This window comes from Camarhynchus parvulus, chromosome 5 (assembly GCF_901933205.1).
Source record: "Camarhynchus parvulus chromosome 5, STF_HiC, whole genome shotgun sequence".
NCBI lineage: Eukaryota > Metazoa > Chordata > Aves > Passeriformes > Thraupidae > Camarhynchus > Camarhynchus parvulus.
In genome coordinates, this window is record NC_044575.1 from 294,765 (window position 1) to 315,998 (window position 21,234).

Consider the following 21,234-nt stretch of genomic DNA (forward strand, 5'->3'; position numbering starts at 1 on the left):
GGAAGTATTTAGATCATCAGAAATGCTGCAGTTTTCAAATAGTTTTTTAAAACCTTAAACAACAGAAAGCTTTTTTTATTCTTAGCTATGGAAAAACAACTGCCATAAAAATTCTTATTTCAGAAGGAAAAACAGAAGATTTTTTTTAATAGTAAGTCATTTTCACCTAGAGAAGCATCAAACTATAGCAATTTTTTCTATTGCCAGTAGAGGAAAAGACAAACAATGTATTAAACCTCTAAGTATAGTACCACCTGATAATGTCAGCTACCTGACAGAGTATGCTGAAGGTGTGGAGAACAACAAAAGCTTACATGTCCTTTTCAGGATTTTTCCTCTGATTCTTCTGCTACAAGATATACTTCAGAAACAAGTAAGTGTTCTAATAAAATACAGTAATTCTAGTTTAGTCAAGTTCATCACTGTCATCTTGACCACATGCAGCAGCCTTTGTAAAGAAAAAAAAAGTAGAAAGTAGGAGAGTTCTACTTTAGGAGGACAGAGGGCAAAAAAATTTCCTCCAGCCCACCAGTAAACACTCTGGCTATGCACTAAGAAACCATAGAGCAAGCTATGAAGCTCTAAAACCCAATTACTTACAGAACTTTGAGTTCTTTCAACCCAGACAAGGCCTTTGGATGGATAAAAGTAAGGTCATTGCCAGCCAGTCGCCTGGAAAAAAATTGCAAAAATAATTTCAGTCACAAAATACAGTACTTCTACAACCATCTAACAAGGAAAATCACTGCAATATCGAATCTTGCAAGCAATTATGCATTTTGCATTCAATTACACTACATTCACAATATTCAAAGTTTGTAATAGTTCTTTTACTTACAGCACATTTTTAACAATGAGGACGCATTACTCAGACTTGTGGATATTCTTTTGCAAAGGTGCTAGAAAAAGCATACCTTGGAATGATGAAGAACCTTCTTATGGCGCTAGGTTTGAAAGTGCATTTACCAACATAATCCTCTGGCTTTCAGCATTGCCCCACTGAAATAGGCTCTTGTTCCCATGTATTTTTAATCTATACAGCAGTTTCTAAAGACAGTATGAACTTAAATAAAAACAGATGCTAGATGCTACAGCAAAGCAGCACAAGTCTCTATGAAAATCCCAAATATGAAAACAATATTCAGAAGCAAGTGGTATGCTCACCCAGTGCTGACAATTGACAGGACACCTGTTGATATGACCAAGACATAATACTGGCAATATTTCATCTTTTTGGTCAGCTATTTGGAGGAACTTTTGAAGAAAGGAAACTCTTTTGGGGCAGGGAGAAATAGAGCAGGATTCTTGGGCATATACTCTCTCTCAAAATGTGACTGGTTTCAGATCTGGACTGCTAGACATTAACACAAAGTAAATTATGAAGATCAATGTGATAATAAAACTAATCAAGAGGGGAGATGCTGCAGAATACAAAGCAGGAAAGCAAAAGGAAAGCCAAAACAGCTGCTTCCAAACAGCTCATTCCCCCTCCCCCCACTCCTTTTCTTTCTCCAACCTTTTACCTCTCCCCTGCCTAGCAGATCCAGCCTTGGTTGAGCTGCTAATAGCTGTATTTCATCAAGGGTAAAGACAATAATGCAAAACACCTGGTAATCCAAAACTGACAAAAGATGCAAAAGTTTCAGCCAAAGTATTTGGTTTTAGACTTGGGTTTCATATCCCAGCTAAGCAAAAGCAACGCTGGACAAGGTTGTGCAATGAAATCACCCATGGAAATACTATGTACAATCCAATAAGTGTTAATAATTAAAAAACAATCAACGTGCTTTTAACAAAGGTTACAGAATATCAAAACCCATCCCTGCTGTTACAAGGCACTGCGAAGCAAGCCAGACACAGCAAAGGGAAAATATTATTACGAAGAGGCAAACAAAGGAAATAAGAGCAACACCTAAAGGATCAGCTTGCCAGAACATAGCAATGTTATTACATTTTTATCTCCTCCTCTAACTACATAAAAGAGATTACCAAAGCACTTAATGCTTACATAAATCTGCTTGCAACAGAATTAGTGACTTAATAAAATGCTGCCTGATAGAGAGGATGCTAGTTATCTTTATTAAATCCATTTCTCAAATGCAGATGGTTATATTTATAAACCAAGGGAGAAGAGGACAAGAACACCTTCACGAACAAGAAGGTGACAGAAGATCGTACTTGTTCTTAGAAAACTGTGTTACTCTTGCTTGTTAAGGTGGATTTTGGGTTCTAGTCTTGGTATTTTCACACAGCCCCCACCTGCTATTGTTCTGACATCACTACAAGCATGTTAAAAAACCCCCCACATCTGCTGACTGCTGAGAAAAGTTAATCTGCATGCTTGAGTATAATCAAACAGCTCTGAAACTAGAAGGAAAATAAGAAGAACCTATGTATGCTTATTCTTGAAATCTCCTGTCTGCAAGCAACCTCAGAATTTCAGAGCTGGGACATGATTTTTCAAATACTTTGAATTTTTAACATTAATGGAAGTTTCCAGATAGCAACTACAAGACCCCTAAAATTCATTTTGTTGTCAGTAGCTGTCGAAATCAACTTGATTAACTTTATCTGGGGGGATGTGGAGGGAGGTTTGCAATATTTCATGTCTTTCCTTCTAATAACTTATTTACAAGTTCACGGTAAACAGAAAGAAGTACTGATGAAACATGCTGGGTCTCTATAGCAGAGCCAGTAATCTGCAAAACATGTTTCTGTTAAAATGTGTTTGAAACAGCATAACACAAATCCTTAAATCAAACAAAATTCAACTGAGGCTGTTGCACCTCATTTTTCATGCAAACACTACTATGATTACATATTACACAACTCAAGGAGTGGCAGCCCTGGTAAATGTGTCAGGAAGCTCTGCCAAGGCTCCCCATTAATCTGCTCTGTGTGAGGCTTGTCAGGCATCTGCTCCCTCTCCCAGAGAGACTGGGGATTGTTGCTTTAGCTTTGAAAAAGCTGAACTAAATACAGCTGAATAGTCTCCCTCAACCTGAATGGCACTAACAACCTAGAGAGCACTGGAAACAATGACAGCTGAGCCAGAGCAAGACTGGTGTGACTTCAAATAGCAGGACTCTGCTTTCCTCAAGGCAGCTCCTACTTCTTCAGCCTTTTTCCAACCAACCAACAGAAAAACCCCAACCTTTGTAATCAATTACATTTCCATTTCTCCACTATCTGGCAGTGTTCCAGGCTTTACTCATCAGTTTGCCAAACACACATTCATCATTCACATCCTAGCCTTGGGGAGCTGCTCATGAGGAGGTTCCAAGTGCAGCTCCCAAGCAGGCAAAGATCAGTAGATCACACACTGCTCTCGACACATTTCCCCTGCAGCAGCTGGAAGAATGGAAATGCTTCTCTTTACACAACCAGGTTCATTTTAAAGAGAGAACTGAAAAATAAATAGCATACAGTATAGCGCACGTAGAGCATTATAAATTGCCATTGAAATCATCCAGTCAGGTTTTCCATGTTACCTTCTTTCAGCAAGTCTTAAAAATATTTATTATTAAATAATTTGAAAGCATCTCTGTTTCTCTCTCTCACGCACATAATAAATGGACTAAGGGAAATCACAGTTTTACCAAGGCCAAAACTCTAGCACAACAGAAAAGACACAACTTTCATCTCCTTGCAGCAAGACTCACTATCCTGCTCGAGAGCAGCCCTGGAAATCCCTGCTCTATGGTGGGACAATTCCACATTGTCACAAAGCAGCACTTTAAGGCAGCCCCACATTTACACTATCAAGGGCTGAGTTTCTATCCTTCCCCTCATTCAGAGTGGAAAAGGTTACAGATATCTAGTCTGAAATCCACCTGCTGCCACTGAACCATGGTACATCACCATTAATTAGAGCACTTTCTCCAAAAGGCAGCGGGCTGCAAAACAGATTCACCCACAAAGACAGTAAAAAATTGAATTAAACAGACAAGTGTAAAGTGCCCTGCCATGCTATACGGCCACAAAAAACTTTGCTATCTCTTACTTCTCAAGGCACAAACACAGCAGCAGGCATCATCTGAAGTATAAATGTGTATCACACTGACCACGAGTTTCTCTGCTAACTCTATCCTGGCTCCCCTTGTTTGGAGACTCTGCCAAGAACTGCAGCTATTATTATTATTAATTCTAGCTGGAATTAGTGCATCTGAGCTAAACCTTGGAGGTTTTTCCAGTGGAGTCACAGATGTAATGTATGGCCACAGAAGGTATCTTTCTTGTAACTGCTTAACATTAAATGTTGTAGTTTTCTATTTTTACTTTAAAAATAAATATTGAGTGTTTAAATGGTAAATTTCAACAAATTCAAATTTACAGATTCAATTTCAGCATAGCAGGATAACAGAACAGGACACATGGAGAACAAAATCCTTCTGCTAGCCTGTCATACAGAGGTGAGCAATATCCTTTAATCATTATTTTACTGACCTAGTAAATAATCTCCAGATGTGGAGGACAACTTGTTATTGCAGATATCAGGATGCAATGTAGCTGAAAACTAGCCATTCATGTTGTCTCATTCCCAGAGTACACACCACGCCTAGGTCCTTGCACTGAGCTGCAGCTAATACGGTTTTCTCTCCTTTGGGAAATTAAATCTTTTGCAATTATGAGTCTGGCAACCCAGCTGCAGGTTAACCAAGCCAAGTTAATCACTGGTGTGGCTCCAAAAGTCAGGGAGGGTGTTCCAAGGATACATTTTTGCCTGTAACAATTAAAAGCATCACTCTTCTCATGACAGGACACAATAAAACCTCTTGGAAACCTCTGTCCTTGTCCTGCATCCCAGATGGCAGTGAACCCTAGGATACTTGAGCAAAGAGTTTCATCTCCTTCCATCCATCTGAAGGTCTTATGCTCATACAGTAAATGTTTTTGCTGTGGATTTTGGGTTGGTCTTTCTTTTCCTCTTGATAGAATGCTCCTAACCTTTTGTCTCTCTTGTCTCTGAGAAAAATATAATGGCTACATTGAACAAATTTAAAGAGTGTCAGAGACTGCAACCCTGACATGTCATAATAAAACACCTGATTTATTATTTTTACTTCTACATTAGCTGATTTGTGGTAAGACCCAAGACTCCTAGTTCAAGGTTTAGTCAAGCCTGAGCCTTCCCTACCCATCACTGTTCCTCTGCCTGGCCAACATTTACTTTTAGCTATCCAACTTTTACCTTCCTATTTTCATCCCATTGGAAAACATTGCATTGCTTCCCCACCTGTACTTTCACAAACTCTAGTTTTTGTGCTTACATTGAACTATTCTGTTATCTTTACATGCCTGTCCCTAACTTCCACTTTTTCTGGGTTCTCTGTGTTTTCCAAATACAAACTTGAATTTTACTTTAAGTTCTCCCACGACAGAAGTCATCTTCGGAAATGCCTCATAGATAACTTAATCCAGGATACCCTGCAAGTATTTCCTCAAATCTGAAGGACCTTCAGTTTCCATCTGTGCCAAAAGAGCGGCCACTTTGGAACAGAATTCTGTTTTTCTCAACAGATTATGCCTATTTTTATTCTACAATTTATTAATCAAGGCTGAAAGCTCTACAGGAGAGGTACAGTCATTTGCAGGAAAATACAGGGTTTTGCTGCATGCCTTGTGCAGGGGTGGGTGCCCTGCCTGGTGAGGGCACACGCCTCTGCAGACAGCTCCTAGCCCAGATGGGCAGCTGCAGAAAGGAGGAGCTGGGAAATGGAATCTGGGTCTCCAGACTAAACCTGCCTTTGCTTGTCTGGGAGTAGCAAACGGCCCCTTGGGGACTCGTGTCAGCTGCAGCGTGCTGCATTGCTGGGAAGCCAATCTACTGCCTCCAGGTTACCCCAAATTCCTCCACACCAATTTAACAAAACTGAGTGGATACTTTACTTCCCTGTTGCTAATAGAAAATGCATTTGTCGCCTCCTTTTCTTGCAGCAGCTTTAGTATTACACAACCTCCACCATTATTTATAAAATTGTGAGTACTACACCAAGACACATCATGACTGAAGAAAGAGAACTGTAACTACAACAGCACTGAAACTGCACCAACTCCACTGCTTGTCATGATCTCTCTCTTTCCAGCATTTACAGCTCTCTCAAAATTATACTGAGCTTTACGATAATTGCTTGTTTTCAAAATGCATTTTAGTCTAAAACGCTAAAATAGCTAAGTAAACGAAATGGACTGATTAAAAAGTCTAAAGCTTGTTCATAACTTCTATGGCTAAATTGTCAGCAAGAGTCACCAGCATCTACCAGAACACAAAATATGCTTGATGGTAACACTTTCCATGGACTATCAAAAACAGAAAAATAAATTACAACGGATTTTCAGGAAAGCAAGCATTTACAACCATGCACAATATGCTCTGTCCTTTCATTTTCAAGCACTGTCTGTATTTGCGCAAGACCTCAAGGTAGAACCCGCAGACTGCAACACATGCACCAAAAGAAATAATACAACACAAAACAATTCTTATACACTACAAGTTGTTGAAACAAGTGGTCTTTGTAATCTCAACTAGTATTCTGCAGCAAAAAACCTCAGAAGTTTGCATATATTTTTTAACATGGACATATTTGTTGTAAATATAAGCAACAATACCATGGCATCTAGAAAACTGGTTAACACCTAGTGTGCAGCAGAAACGCTGAGCTGTTGCAGAAAGCAATTTTGTGACCTCTCACCTCCAAAGCAAAATGCAGAAAACATTTTATAAAATACATTCTCCTCTCCCTATTTGCCTTTGCATATCTTGGACTATGTTGTAATAAGTTTGCTTTGCTTTACCATAGGCCAGATAGACCTTTCCTGTTGATAGCCATCTCAATATCAGGTAATAATGCATTTCACTCACCTAGTCTGCACAGCAGAGACAGAGATGGAAGCCACTAAGTTTGCTTTTGATCAACTGGGATGCAACAAGTCCATTAACTACAGATTTGTGATTTTAGCAGATAGTACTATCCAGATGCTCAGAAGGTTTCCAAGATCATGAAATATGTTAATGGTCAGATAAGAGAGGGTGAAAAAACTGCTGCTGATATAGAAAATCCTCAAAGTTGCTTTGGTCTGTTCATACAGCCTTGTCTCCTATCCAGGCATGGGATCTTTGAATGACCATGCATCTAGCAAGTGACACTGCAAAATGGCAAAGCGGGTTAAGTCTACATGCATTTGGCAATTAAACTTTTGTTACTGGTTTTCCAACCACTTCAGATGCATATTGGGCAAATGCAAAACACAGGTTATGCAGTCACCTTCACAATTAATGACCTTAGAGAAACTGAGGTAATTTTCACTATGATTCTTTGATTCAGCTTAGGTTGTCTGTTAGCTTTTTTCCAGCTAAAATAAAACCAAATATTTTAACAGAATAATCTAGAATTTTACTTTTATATAAGAAGGGCAGGAAAGAGAACTTTATAGGAGTCAGGTTACTATTTCTGTGCCAGGACATCTGCCAAGGCTAATTGGCCAGGAATACCTCTGTACTAACAAAAAAAAAAATACAAGAACACAAACATCCAAGCAGAGGGGAGGAAAGGAGCTAAAAGAATGGCATCACCACATCTCCTCATGGTAACACACAGCATCCTACTATGAAACTATGATGACAGCAAATACTCAGTTCTCAGTTACTTTCTCAGAGGATAAGGCATTCACCTTCAACACACAGGATTTATTTTTTCTCCTTTTTTGTCTAAGGTTTTCAGAGCTCATGTGATGACTCTTGAGACCCTGGCCTGAACTGGCTACCAGATCACTCACACACACACCCCTTTTGTTCCACACTCCAGTTTCTGAAACTGAAAGGAGAAGGAGGGAGGACTGCAGGGCACGAGCACCATTTGGAGAACTGTACTTGGAGATACACAGCTCAAGAGCTTCTCAAGTTACTGCTCGGCCTCCAGAAGTTTTTTGTGCGGTTTATACCTTCAGACAGGCCCAGCCTGGCAACTCAGGCAGCATAATAAATAAGGCTTGTAAGACTGGTCTTGAAGTGTAACACTGCAAAGTTCAGCCTTCAGGCCATTCAGCTAAGCCAGCTGCTGTGTGTGTGCATGTGAGCAGAACACTGAAACTCAAAAAAAACCAACAGATAAGGAAAAGGTTTTGTTGTCCTCTAAAAGTACTTGCAGCAGAATAACCAGTCTTGGGATCCTTATATGCAACTATGTCAACTTTGGAAATCAACATGTAGAAACAGAAACTGGAAAGAACTTCCTCATCTTCCAAAAAACAATGGAATTTACTCAACCTACTAGCATCTATCCCCACAAACAGGAAAAAACATGCAGCTGTCAAGCAGAGCAAGAACCTTCTAAGCTACAGAAATATTCTTGTATCAGCATGATTAAAACTCATCCAGAACCAAACTGATTTAGGACTCACAGAGATAAGAAAACACTAATTAAACACAGGTTGGCCAACATGTTTTGAAACATCATTTAGCATTTAATGCAGACCAAGTAAGTGATGTTTAAAAATATCTTAGCTGACTGTGGTTAATTCTACTTGGGAGTCTTTGCCTAAAGGTTTGTCTTGACTAGAATTTGAAGGTGCAAGTTCCAACATGCTGATGGGCTTTGTAAAGCTTCAGTGCACACAAGGCAGCAAGCGTTTCTAATGTGAGCAGGCTGGTCAAGTTAGGCTTTTAACTTGCTACCACACGAGTAACCTACCCTTTGCATTTTTTTCATTAACATTTTACCTCTTGGAATTCAGGCTGGATCAACTGAGGAAATCACCTCCTGCAGCTGTTCAAATATTTAGAGCTGGTAGATCGATGAAGGGCACTCATTGGCTTCCAGCCCTGTGTCATATGGCTCTTTTTGAGGAACCAACAGCTGGTAGCTACACTGGCTGCCTTTGTAAAAAAGCAGCTGGAGAAAGATCTCTGCCTGTTCCTCAGACTCTGCTGGTGGGGCTCAATGGACAGAGATGGGGTGTGGGGGTTCCAGTTGTGGGTTTCTCTGGGTCTGGATTGAAGGCACCTGAGACAGTAGTTCATGTTCAGACTCAGGTGTTTATTATTCCTTATCAGTAAAACAGTCTCACTACCGTTGAGTTCTGCAGCTTTTCATTAGAAGGCACAAAAGGGCCAACAATCTCTTGGTACAAGGTCTTTTAAGACTAAACTATCCAATTAAGAGCTGACACCTGGATTATTTTCCCTTTTAACGCAATAACTGATCCCAAAGAGCCTGCAATGTGGACTTTTCTGCCCAATTACAAAATGCCACCCAAACCTAGGGAGAAGAAGGAAGAAGAAGCATGAAGAAGCAGCCCAGGATGACATCCTGTGCCCTCCATCTTGCTTCCATCCACAACACACTAAAAATCCCAAAACCTCAATTTCTCACCAAGTGATACACCTACACTGCTCTCTATAATCTATTTCACACTTGTGTGGATTCCAGTCTATCTTGAAGTCTGGGAAACTTTGTCCATGGATGAGGGTCAAAGTCAGTGCTCCCCTGGGGGTCAGGACACCCCAGAGCACACAGGGAAATATCCCCAGTGCCCTGGGTTTCCACAATGGGGCAGCAATGCCTCCAGTTGTGCCAGCCTGTTTTACAAGAGGATGTTTAACCACAGTTTTAGTTATCACATGTGAGCTAACACAAGGCATCAGGACAACATGAAGATTCATTCTTACCTTTTCTACCCAAAGCAAGTCCTTTATCTCCCATTTCTAACTATCAACCTTGGGATTTCTCACATACATGAAAGAGAAAAGAATGGCACCATCTCATCAACATTCACACGCTACGTTGAAAATACTGCTCTTGAAAGACCTAGTGCTGAAGGATAAGGCAAGCATTTCCACCAAGTGTTCCACAGCCAGGTGAGAAAAGACACAGCAGCTTAAACTAACAGCCCAGCCTTGGCATAGCTCCAAGACATGTCCTACTCATAAAACCCAGGTAAGAAAAAAGACACAATACTCCCTTTCCCTGTCCAAGGATGATACAACTTGGTGCTGACTGAGAAATTAGGAGGAAGTGTACCGTCTAAATTACACACTGAAACAGATACTACAAAAATAAGCAGCTGTGGCATTTCAGCCAGGTGGTCATCTTCAGCTGCAGTCAAGCGGGAAAATAACTCTAGACATCTCCCTTGCAGATACTTCCTGATTACAACCTTATGGCAAAAACCCACCTCATTTTCACTCCTAGTATACATTTTAATTATTCCTTATGTTCCTAAAATATACTTTGTCAACCAAAAGCCATGAGCAGAGACTCTGGAGATACTTAAGCAAGACCTCTTAAGACTTGTAATCAACATGGATATAATTATGCAGTCAAGCAAATAGTCACACTATTTATTTTCTTGCAAAAACTAGTTGCACGTGTGTGGTCTCTTGTTCACTGTTTATTCATTTCTCAAAAAGCAGATTAGCATTGTGTTTCAGAAAAGACTTTTACTGAGCTAACTCTTTATTACTTTTTTCCCCAACTATTTTTAACCCGCCATTTAAATAAGAAAGTTTTGCCCTTGCCTGATAAAACAAACAGTATCTGAAGCATCACAGGAGAGAGACTATTGCATATCATGTATGAGCAAAAAACAAACACACATCTTGGTATCAGTACACATCTGGAAGTTGACTGAGCCCTGGTGTCTGTTGGTGCTTTCAGGAAGGATTCCTTTCCTTGCAGCATTACTGGCTGTGATATGGTTTTTATACCCAACAATCCAAGAGTGGAGACCACCCTCGTCCCTGATCCTTGCAGGAGAAGGTCAGGGCTGACTGGCTGGAAAATTACCTGTGTTCCTTTTGGACAATCACATCCTTCTGTCACAAGTAACCCACAGAGAGACACGGAACAGATTGTAGTCCTCTGCTTCTCACATGGACCAGCAGCCACACAGCTAAAAGCTGATCATCTAAATCTTGCTCATGAATGCAGGGCAAATGAGATCACAACATTCTAAAGCGTTAAGAGTGGAAATCAAAACAAGCTTAAAAGGTCATTTAGTCAAAGATACTTTTGCATTATTGGAGTGGTTCAAGTTTCTGAAGACAGACTAGAAAACTGGCCAAGAATAAAAATAATTTTAATTGTGCCTTCCTCAATAAGAGACTGCCTTTTTAATTAATCTAGCAAATCATTCACAAATAAAGTGTAAAATCCTTCAAACTACTTTAGATAACTTTACATATTGGAAGGGACTGCCACCTTTTAAAAAGGCCATCAAAATATAACACAACCTGGATATTCTAGTTATAAATTCACACTGGAAACGGTTTCTACTTTCTAAAAACACTGCATTATCTAGTTATATTTTCCTCTTCTAGCTTTCTATAAATACTTCAGGTGCGGTTAGAAAACCACAGCCAAGTTCTTCAAGAATTTTTGGATTCCATACCATGTTTAAGGCTCCAGCATGTTTATGTTAGCATTTTCTGAAGAATACACATCATTAACTGCTAAGGCAAAACCCTTGGTGGTCTGCTTCTCCCTGACTCTGACCACTGCCATTCCAATACATTGCAAATGACTTCCAGATGGGTATCAGTTACACAGACAGGGAGAATTTGCGTAACATTTATAAACAGTGCTCATTCCTGCTGCCATCTGGCGAGCGTGCTGCGCGGGGACATGCGTGATGAGCCCGTGAACAGGGCTGTGAATGGAGCACTCAACCCAATGGGCACATCCTGCCCCTGCACAAGGCAAAACCCCTTGGCTTGTACCTGTGATGGGAGCAATGCACCCATAGCACATCACCTCAAAGTTACAAAATCCTAGATTGTTCCTGCAAATTTGATTCTTTGCTGGGGAGTCAGTTGCCTTAACATGGCCATTTAGTGCCATTTCAGATGTCCTCTTCCACCTGGCACCAAAACTGCCATTCACAGCACCCACTAGTTTCCCATCTGTGTCAGACCTGTCAGTCTGGTGTAGGTGTCTTGGATAATCCAGAACATCTAAAACCAGCCTGGGATGCACAGTTGAAGCACCCAAGTTGCTTCCTCTTTGGTGATGCAGAATGTACTTCTGAATTGAGCAGCAAGCTCTTCTAAGTCTGGTGCTCTGCTTCTTCCACTAGTGTTCTTTTCAGGATTTGGAAAATCATCCCCTGAAGCCTCTGCAGACTACCAAATAATTTCACTGAAGAAATGAAAACCCCCATTTCAAATGGCACCTACTGAACATTTTAATCTCAGCCTCTCCATACATGTAACAACTCAGTTGCCTAAATAATACATTCTAATTGTCTCCTATTTCCGTTCCATTAAATTCTATTATACTATTTTGCAACATTAATTAGCAAACTCTGCCAAGGGCTACTTGAATACAGCATTTGACAGTGGCAGGGCTGCGTCATGGTATGAAGTTAAAAGTGTCTGGGGCTATCTCCTTGATGGAGACCCACTAAACTGCATGCTGGTGTGGGTACTTACTGCATTCCTATTAGTTTGTGGCATTTCCATTTTCTTTAGTGTAATTCTTGGGACAATTTCTCAATGAAAAGTCACTTTTAGCCCACATTCCAACACCACTTTAAGTCTTTTCTTTAAATCGCTTTTCTTTGGCATGGACACTAACTCCCAGGTTTGCATGCTGAAAAAGCAAAAAAAGCAAAACTTTGCTGAGGCCTGGCTGTCAGAATTTGGATCTGCTCAGCTACAAATAAAAGCCAGGAAGAAACTGTGACAATCACATAAAGGAAAAATTGTGGTTGTACAGAAGGAAGCATGAGAGTTCAGTTGCTCCTGTTCATAACCAGCAAAATTAAAGAATGAAACATTTTTGTACCCTGTCCCATAGAGAAAAGGGAACAGGGAGAACAAAGCAGAAACGTGTCGTATCTGCTGCTGGTCATTTCTCTTAAGGAGGAAAACTGTTTTGTTTGAACTTAGTTCATTATATTTCCATTTAAGAATAACTTGAACTGAAACAAGGGAATCTGGAATTGTTTTTGTTTTGGGTTTTTTGTTTTCCCAGGAGCTGCTTTAACACATCAAGTAAGCATGCTAAGAATGATTTAAAGCTTCTTGGTGTTCACACAATTCTGAGCTTAATGCTACCCTATTTTTTTTAAACTGAAAACCTGGAATTTAGGGGAACAATGAGGTACATGTAGCAAATGGCTCTTAGGCAATAAGCACAACAGATGATGGCTGAAGGCTCTGCCTTTCCTCTTTATCTCCTGATGCACCCCAAGGTTTATGAAGTTACACAATAACACCCACCCATTAGGTTTTATTGCTTAATTACTTATTGGGGAAAGAATGAAAAATGAAGTCTCCCACAGTCATCTATGTTGGAAAAACAGAATTGTTTGGGCTTTTCAACTTCTTGTGTAAAACATGCCTACAAAGAATTAAAATTTAAAAAGGGGGTTACAGATCTAGTCTAACAAAATATACAGACATACAGAAGGCACATATTATAAAGCACATATGGAATGTTTGCTAGCATATATTCTGAAGCCAACCAAGCCTTCCTAGGCCACTTCTTTTTTTCCAGCTGACTACTCATGCCATAGAGCCTTTCTTAAATTCTGTCAATTACACAAAAGCACCATCTGAAAACCTAGTTTTCTTCATAAAGTGTTCTTGACTATATCACAGATACAAGCAATACCTCAAATCAGAGGGAATAAACCAGAGCTTGTTAAACATGAAATGAGATAGGAGATACCACACACAATTTATCTGACATAAATGAACTCAACTGCACTTCACAGTTGTACTGACCTGAGTCAAAATTATTTAAGAACCAGGTAAAATGGAGTTATTTAAGTGCGTTGGTAATGGTAGCTGCTACGTTATCAGGATGTAAGAGAGACCAAAATTCTAAGGAGAGGTGGAACACCTTATTAGAGTAACTAGTGAGGGAGAAGTGCAAAGAAGCAGCCATCAGGAACCCAAATCTTTCTTCAGAAGCAAGCAATCCATCTCTTATCGATTTCTCAGTAGCTTTGTTCCAGTGAGGTGCAGTGGTTGTACTGGTTATAACAGATAAAGCCCTGAACCCTTTGACTCTGGTTATCTGCAGTTTTGCTACAGGGTTCATTTATTCTTTTGCTCTCTACAAATGGTTTTCATTCTTTGCTTGTTTCCTCCTTGGTGAAGTCAGAACACTTCCCTACCTCATGAGGGCGGTGCCTTTGGGAAAACTGTTCTTTCCCTAAGGTGATTTACTGAAAAACCTCTCAATGCAGCAGCATTCACAGTCCTAGTCTTGTCAAAGTCACAAATAGAGACGGCTTTAATTTGTACTTTAAATGCTCTTTAATTAAAGAAATCCTACTTTGTCACTGAAAATATAGGAGAGGCAAAGCAAATTGCAGGGGTTTTGTCTTATCTGTTGCTTAGTACTGGAAGTTCTCAAAGCTCTCTTGCACAAGTTGAACCATTACCCTCACCCTCTCTTCACAGATAAGGAAACTAAGGCACACAGAAAGCATGTGCCACCTAACAGTACTTAAAGCAGTAAGTGAATGTCAAACCTGCCTCCCTGTGTACTGACTCTGAAACCCAACCTCATTAAGGACAATGCTGTTGAAAGCATGCTTCAGCTTTGCCAAGGCATCCTAGCTAAGACTTCAGCAAAATACTGAGCACATGAGGTCAAGGATTCAGAAATCCAAGTAGCAGACAAGTAAAACACACAAAAGAATGCTAAAATGAGAGTAGGACAAAAGGGAGATGGGAAGTGGGAAAAAATTTTCTGCCAGAGAAATTAAGAAAAAGAAGCCCTGTACCACAGAACTTCTGATATAGGTCAGGATGGGCTTCTGAGCATTGCATCTGCAGCCTACAAGGACAACAGAAGCCAGCTGCTCAGTAAATGAAGCAACACCTATTTTATGGAACTTGTGCAACAGCTATACTGTAGCTCCTTCAGAAACAATGGTAATTACACAACTCTTGTGTTATCTTTGGATAACACTGTAATTAGTATGTGTCATCACTCTAGCCATGATTAAAATAATCACTATAAAAAGTCCCTTGTAAGTAGCACTTACTGTCCTGGTTTCCAAACATGTACAAGATTATATTTTTAAAGTATAATTGCTTTTTCTGTTCACAGCTCAACAGTGTTTCTCCACCCACCTTCCACTTTATACAGCCATATGATGTTGCAGCAAAACTTTAACATGTGTAGAATACTTACAGCTCTTCCAAGTAGGGAAAGTTCTTGAAGGCATCTTCTGGTAGTCTCGTGATGTTATTCATGCTGATATCTCTGGAAAAGAACAAATACAGATGTATTAATAACCAGGAAAGAATTTTTACACCCTATGAGACCCTATGAGAAGGACACAAAAAAGAAAGTCTCATCAGATAGCATGGTAACAGAAAAAACTACTCTAGTATCAGACCGTAATATCTCTTTCCAGAAATTTGCATGCTAAACTTTCAAGTCACTGTAATTTGAGAATCGGGTTGCAGCAAAGACCTATAAAATGGGAAGTTGACAAAATAAAGTTTTCCAACACCTCTAAACAAAAATAATTACTGTGAAACTACAGGGGAGGCATGCATGGAAGAGGCTCTACAGTACTGTTATCTACAGTACTAATTTTTACCAACTCACACTTATATACAGTTTTAACTAAGATGATTAAGAATACTCTAAAACCACAAGCATATGAAAAAAAATATTGTGACCACCCACCACGCAAATTTTCATCCCACAGTGTCTTAAAAAAAATACATGCATTAGGACTTAATAAATAGCTTCTGGCAAACAACGCTTCTGGAACAACTGGCAAGAATAGCAGAAACATGTCCTAACTCCATCACAGTATTTTTTTGTTTTCTTTTGTTTTCCTTCTACAAAACCTATAAAGTCCTCGAGGTAATAGTTTTAAGCAGATTTCATTCTCAGTCCACAAGCAGAGGGAAGCTGGCAGCAAGTGCTTACATGATAGGTATGCGGACCTGCTCAGCTTTTTTCTCTACAAAGCAGCAGTAAGTGGCAGACTTGGTGCCATCACCTCACTTCACACCTACACAATGATCACAGATAATCCACTCCTAAAGCAAGTTATTGCTCAATGCGAATAAAAGCAGCATGAAAACAATTTGGTTTGATAATTAAACTAACTGTGTAACAATTCATGACATAATCGAAGTTCTTACTTTCCACTCGGTTGCTGGTTTGGGTTTTTTCAGTATATAGTTAATAAGCAATTCAGTAACATTTGTCAGTAGAGCCTTCCCTCTTTGCTGTCTTCCACGTTGTTCTCTAGTGCCTACATGCCACCTCTACACAATTCAAATAAAAACAAACAAACTCAGACTCTCCTTTTATCTCAATAATGGCCAACAAGTACCACTAAAGCTCCTCCCTGACATTAAAAGTAACTGGCAGCTGATCTGCTGCAGCACCTGTACAGCAGAGACCCTCAGGTGCTGCCAGAATGAAAACTGCCCTCTTACACTAAATGCAGAGACAGCCTTTCCTCTAAAACTGCCCTCTTACACTAAATCCAGAGACAGCCTTTCCTCTAAAACTGCCCTCTTACACTAAATGCAGAGACAGCCTTTCCTCTAAAACTGCACTTACACTAAAACCAGAGACAGCCTTTCCTCTAAAACTGCACTTACACTAAATCTAGAGGCAAGCATTTCTCTAAAATAAATGTTATAGTAGTCCAAAACTTTCATTTCTCACTTCCCAGCATAAACTAAAAGTTGCTCCTCAGCAGCTGCTTAGTATGCTAACCTAACTCAAGAGCATCAAAATGAGATTCAGCACATACAAAACAAACCCAACTGTGATAAGAGCCAAAACAAATCCACTATGGTACAAAAGCTTCCGTCACCAAGCTCCAGAAGGAGCTGAACTGCAGATGCTTCATCCCCAGACTCGACAGCCCGCATGCTTTAAGCAGTGTTTTGTGCCTTGGTATATTGAGGATGTTTTTCTTCTTGTGCAGGAAAGTAAATAAACGTACCAGGTACATGACCTGTCATCTGTCTGCCCCATGGGAGACGGCAACATCTATTCTCACTCGTTTTTCAAATTCTCATAAACACACACATTTCACACATCCAGGCTTGTCCTCTCCTTTGTAAAGGACTGCAAATCCACTTTTGTTGTCAGCTGGGAAGCATTTATGAACAGGGCAGAAGAGTAAGAAGAGAGTGGAGACCCTAATTTTAAGAACTAGTAACCTATGTAAGAAAATCCCAACTCTGAAAAAAACAGTCCAGGTGATATAAAACCCTACTGTCACATGCACCACAATAAATAGTGGGAGAAGAAATAAGTCAACAGCACATGGCATCAGAAAGCACTGTATGAATGCTTATGCATCACTTTGGCAAGATTGTGGCTGCACACACATTTGTGGCTCTTTGACAGCTGAGGAAATAACATCCACCAGAAAGCAATGGTCTTGAAATTTCCAGAGCTATAAATGCCCAGCTTCAGAAGTGCCCTATACAATCCTAAACAAAGTCAATGGAAACCAGACACACAGAATGGTTGCATCCAAATTCAAAGCAATTTTGGCTTTCTCTGGGATCTGAAATTAAGTAAAAATGGTTTTTCCCTGTAGCTTAAGGATTAGGCTCTACAATTTTAATTTGGGAAGTAGATTCTTTGGATGTAAGCATGAAACAGATCACCTTAACAATGAGAACCATCATCAATATTCTCAAATTCTACTCAAGTCTATTTTCAGTGAAGTTAAATTTTTAAAAAATCCAGACAGAAATATCAACTGCAATTGTCTTTTATCACATGAATCTTCAGGGACTGCTTATCATGATGCCTTGCTAAAAAGCTGAAATTTTTACAAAGTTTCTGCATTTGCCTTCATTACATGCGATAGTAATTCTTAATAAATAAATCAATCATTATAGCACTGATTTGCAAACTTTGGGCCATATCCAAGCACCAGCTCTGAAAGTCTCCTAATGATCATCACGCAAGTCTTAAAACAATTCTTGTTTAATGAAGAACACTATGTAAAAGCAGCTTTACTGATATATATAATTTTTTTTTCATTTCACTTTACAGAATCTCCTCAAAGAATGAGTTCACAAGCACTATCCACTGGTAATAAAATATTAAGTAGTTCATGACCAAGAATTTTCAAACAATATTAGGAACACCCATGACACTAAAATTAGATTACTTAATAACTAGTCTCTATAAAGTTTACCTAGTTAATTTGGGAAGATACTCTTAATAACACATAATTAATAGAAGAATTGCAACAAAAATGGCAGAGTACAATATACTATAACAAAATAATGACAATCCCCAAAACCATAGTCCAAAACAAAAACAGCCCTTGCTAATTTTCTACTGCTTGCGTTTTAGAAATAGTCATTTTACTACTCCTAAACTTTAAAAGAAAAAAAAAAAACAAAGGGATCAGTCAATGCAGTATCAAGAAGGCTGTCTATTTAATAAAGATAAATATAGTATGTCCCTTGACATGTCAAAGAAATCTCCACTGAGAAGCTGTCATACACCACCTGCTTCTCTACTAAAAATCCCTTGGGAATATAAACTCAGAAATCATTTAGGGTGCTAATATATAAAAAAGTTCCTTAGAATGAATAAAAGAACATTAGTAGTACTATCCCAACCCCTAGCAGTGACCATGGGAATGATGCTACCACACAACAGAAGGATCATGCCAGCAGTTGCCTAAAGCCCCTTTTCAGCAGGACTAGGCTAGAAGACCTACTATGGATTGGGTTACTACATCCAGATCTATGTCCCCTAAAAGTAGCACAACACCTGCAAACCTTTGAATTGCCACCAAACACACACAACTGCCAATAAATAAAACACCAAAACCCCCATATGTTTGCCTTAAATTTTATTGGTGAACTCTAGCTCAGACTCTGTATCAAAAAGGCTTGTCACAGTATTCTTGTTCTTCCAACAAGTCTCCAGTATGGTCTGTCAGCCCAGCAAACTACACCTCTGCCTTAATTTTAAGTTCAGACCCACATTTATGTTTGGGACAGACAGAAATATCAACTGTGACTTTCTTTATCACATGAATCTTCAGGGACTGCTTATCATGATGCCTTGCTAAAAAGCTGAAATTTTTACTAAGTTCCTTTTCCCCAGGAAGTGCAAAACAGACACAACAGCTCTAAGAGAGTTAAGATGATGGTAATACCATGGTTTACACTGCAGATTCATCAGGAAGAAGGAGAATCGTGGGTAGACCTGCACCTTCACCAGGTAACCATTAACTGGGTTTATCTGTACTAAAGAGCCAGGCTAGCTCTTCACTCACTGACCAACATTACCAAGGCAGAGGTGGCAGATGCCCCATTCCTGGAAACACTGAAGGGCATGATGGGGCAAAGAAGCTGGCACTGAAACTAAAAGGACGGCCAAGAAGCTGGCATTGAAACTAAAATATGAGCTGTCAAAGGTGGTAACCTCTTTAGCACGAAGCTGCATCTCAGGGGATAACACGAATCACAGCCTTAATATTTACAGTTAATGTCTATTTCAGGGAGGAGAGATGTAACACAGAAAATAAACACAATTGCACTCCCTCCTATAGTGCCATGGCTGCAGTTTTGAATGATAAATAAATCATCTTCCACTCCAACAGAAGCTTTGTCTTTCTTCCAAGAAGGTACTACGAAAAGAGTAAAACTAACTAAAATAGTAGCTTGTAGCTGTGAATGTTCTTTCACTATCCCAGGTAATGCAGAGATTAATTTTTACAGGCAAAAGGTGGAAAGTCAAGCCAAGGTACTCAGGCACTCATTTGCTGTCTCTGGCCTGCTCAGGTAGATCCTTCCAGTTTATTCTGACAACTACTTTAATATTCACTTCCAGCTGAGTTTAGCAGAGTTTCCTGCTTTCACCTAATACAGAAACACTTTAAAGTCATTAAAAATACTTATACTAACTGGCAACCATAGTAAAAGCAATGAAACTCTCCCTCTGCTGAAAACAGGCATCAAATGAGGTTTCTGTGTTCTTGTGAATATGAAACTGTTGGGTTTTCCCCACTTAAAGTTGTTGTGTCCGTTTTCCTTGGAAGAGGAAAGCAGCTTTGCTGGACATAGTAAAAAACACAATCTTATCTTGCATAATGCCAGACATTGAATCACTTTTAGATTAACCAGCAGTGGAGACAAACACAATCTCATCTTGCCTAATGCCAGATACTGAATCACTTTTAGATTGACCAGCAGTGGAGACTTCAGAACTGAACTAGAAAACATAACACACTTAAACTTTTTATTACACTCCTTCTGCAAGAAGCCCAGTTCCTGATGTGAGGTTTTAGTTACTTGGATCTATGTTCAAGGACTGTTCATTTGACCACTAACCAAAGTCAAACATCCCCAGGCTTTAGGATGAGCAGCAATACTTTGTCTCTTGGATGGCAACTTACTGATTCTCTCATATTTTAAAAACAGAAACTCTCATCTTTAAATAGTGGCTTCAATCACAGCTTTCATAAGTGCATCAGACAAAAGAGCATTAGATGCAATGCACAGCATGTCCCAGTGTCTCCTGCAGGCACAGGGAGCAGACTCTGTCATTTTAAAGCACTGCCTCTACCATAAAGGAGCCTGAGCCCTGTTAGATTTCTCTCTTACACCAACTGCCTGAGCATGACTGGCCGGAAAGAACAGATTACTAGAGGTGATGGACAGGGAGGAGTGGGACAATAATTCTTGCCCGAGAAGAAAACTTGTAACAACAAAAGGGAAGTACAGACTTCCTGTAGGACAGAGAGGACAACAAAATGATAGATAAACTAGCCCAAGATATAAGCACAGAGACTGGCATTGTTTTCCTTTTCAATACCCAAAATAACTGATGGGTATTGAAAAGGAAAACAAGGCCAGTCTCTGTGAACTGAGGGACATCCAGCTGCAACAGTCTTCTTTTGTTTTTAAAGACAATACCTACCATTCCTAACTGCATCTCCCCCAAATGTGTGCACATCTTAGGCAAAGAAACTTTCTGCACAGCTCTGTTGTGCTGGCATGTCTCCTAAAACCCACAGGAGATACCAATGTTACACTTTCTGTCCTAGCTCACACTCTTCTCCCTCAACACTTGGATCTGCACCGAACTGGGGGGCACACACACCTTCCCACCACATCTATGCACTGCATGCTAATGACCTAAAACACTCTGCTTTGTAAAAAAGGTCTTAAGCCAAACCATTAAATACCTAGCTACAGAAAAGCAAAATTAAATCTCAACAAAACCAAATTGAGATTGGCTGTTTAAAACAAATAAG

General features: G+C 39.7%; 1 protein-coding gene across 1 annotated transcript in view; it reads right to left on the minus strand.

Moving 5' to 3' along the window:
- The window catches only part of LGR4 (leucine rich repeat containing G protein-coupled receptor 4), a 75,103-nt gene that overhangs the window by 28,064 nt on the left and 25,805 nt on the right, over positions 1 to 21,234 (minus strand). Inside the window, exons 2-3 of the mRNA XM_030950200.1 lie at positions 15,150 to 15,221; positions 601 to 672 (exon numbers count right to left, since the gene is read on the minus strand). Of these exons, the coding sequence (XP_030806060.1) occupies positions 601 to 672; positions 15,150 to 15,221 (144 nt within the window). The remainder of the gene's footprint in view (positions 1 to 600; positions 673 to 15,149; positions 15,222 to 21,234) is intronic.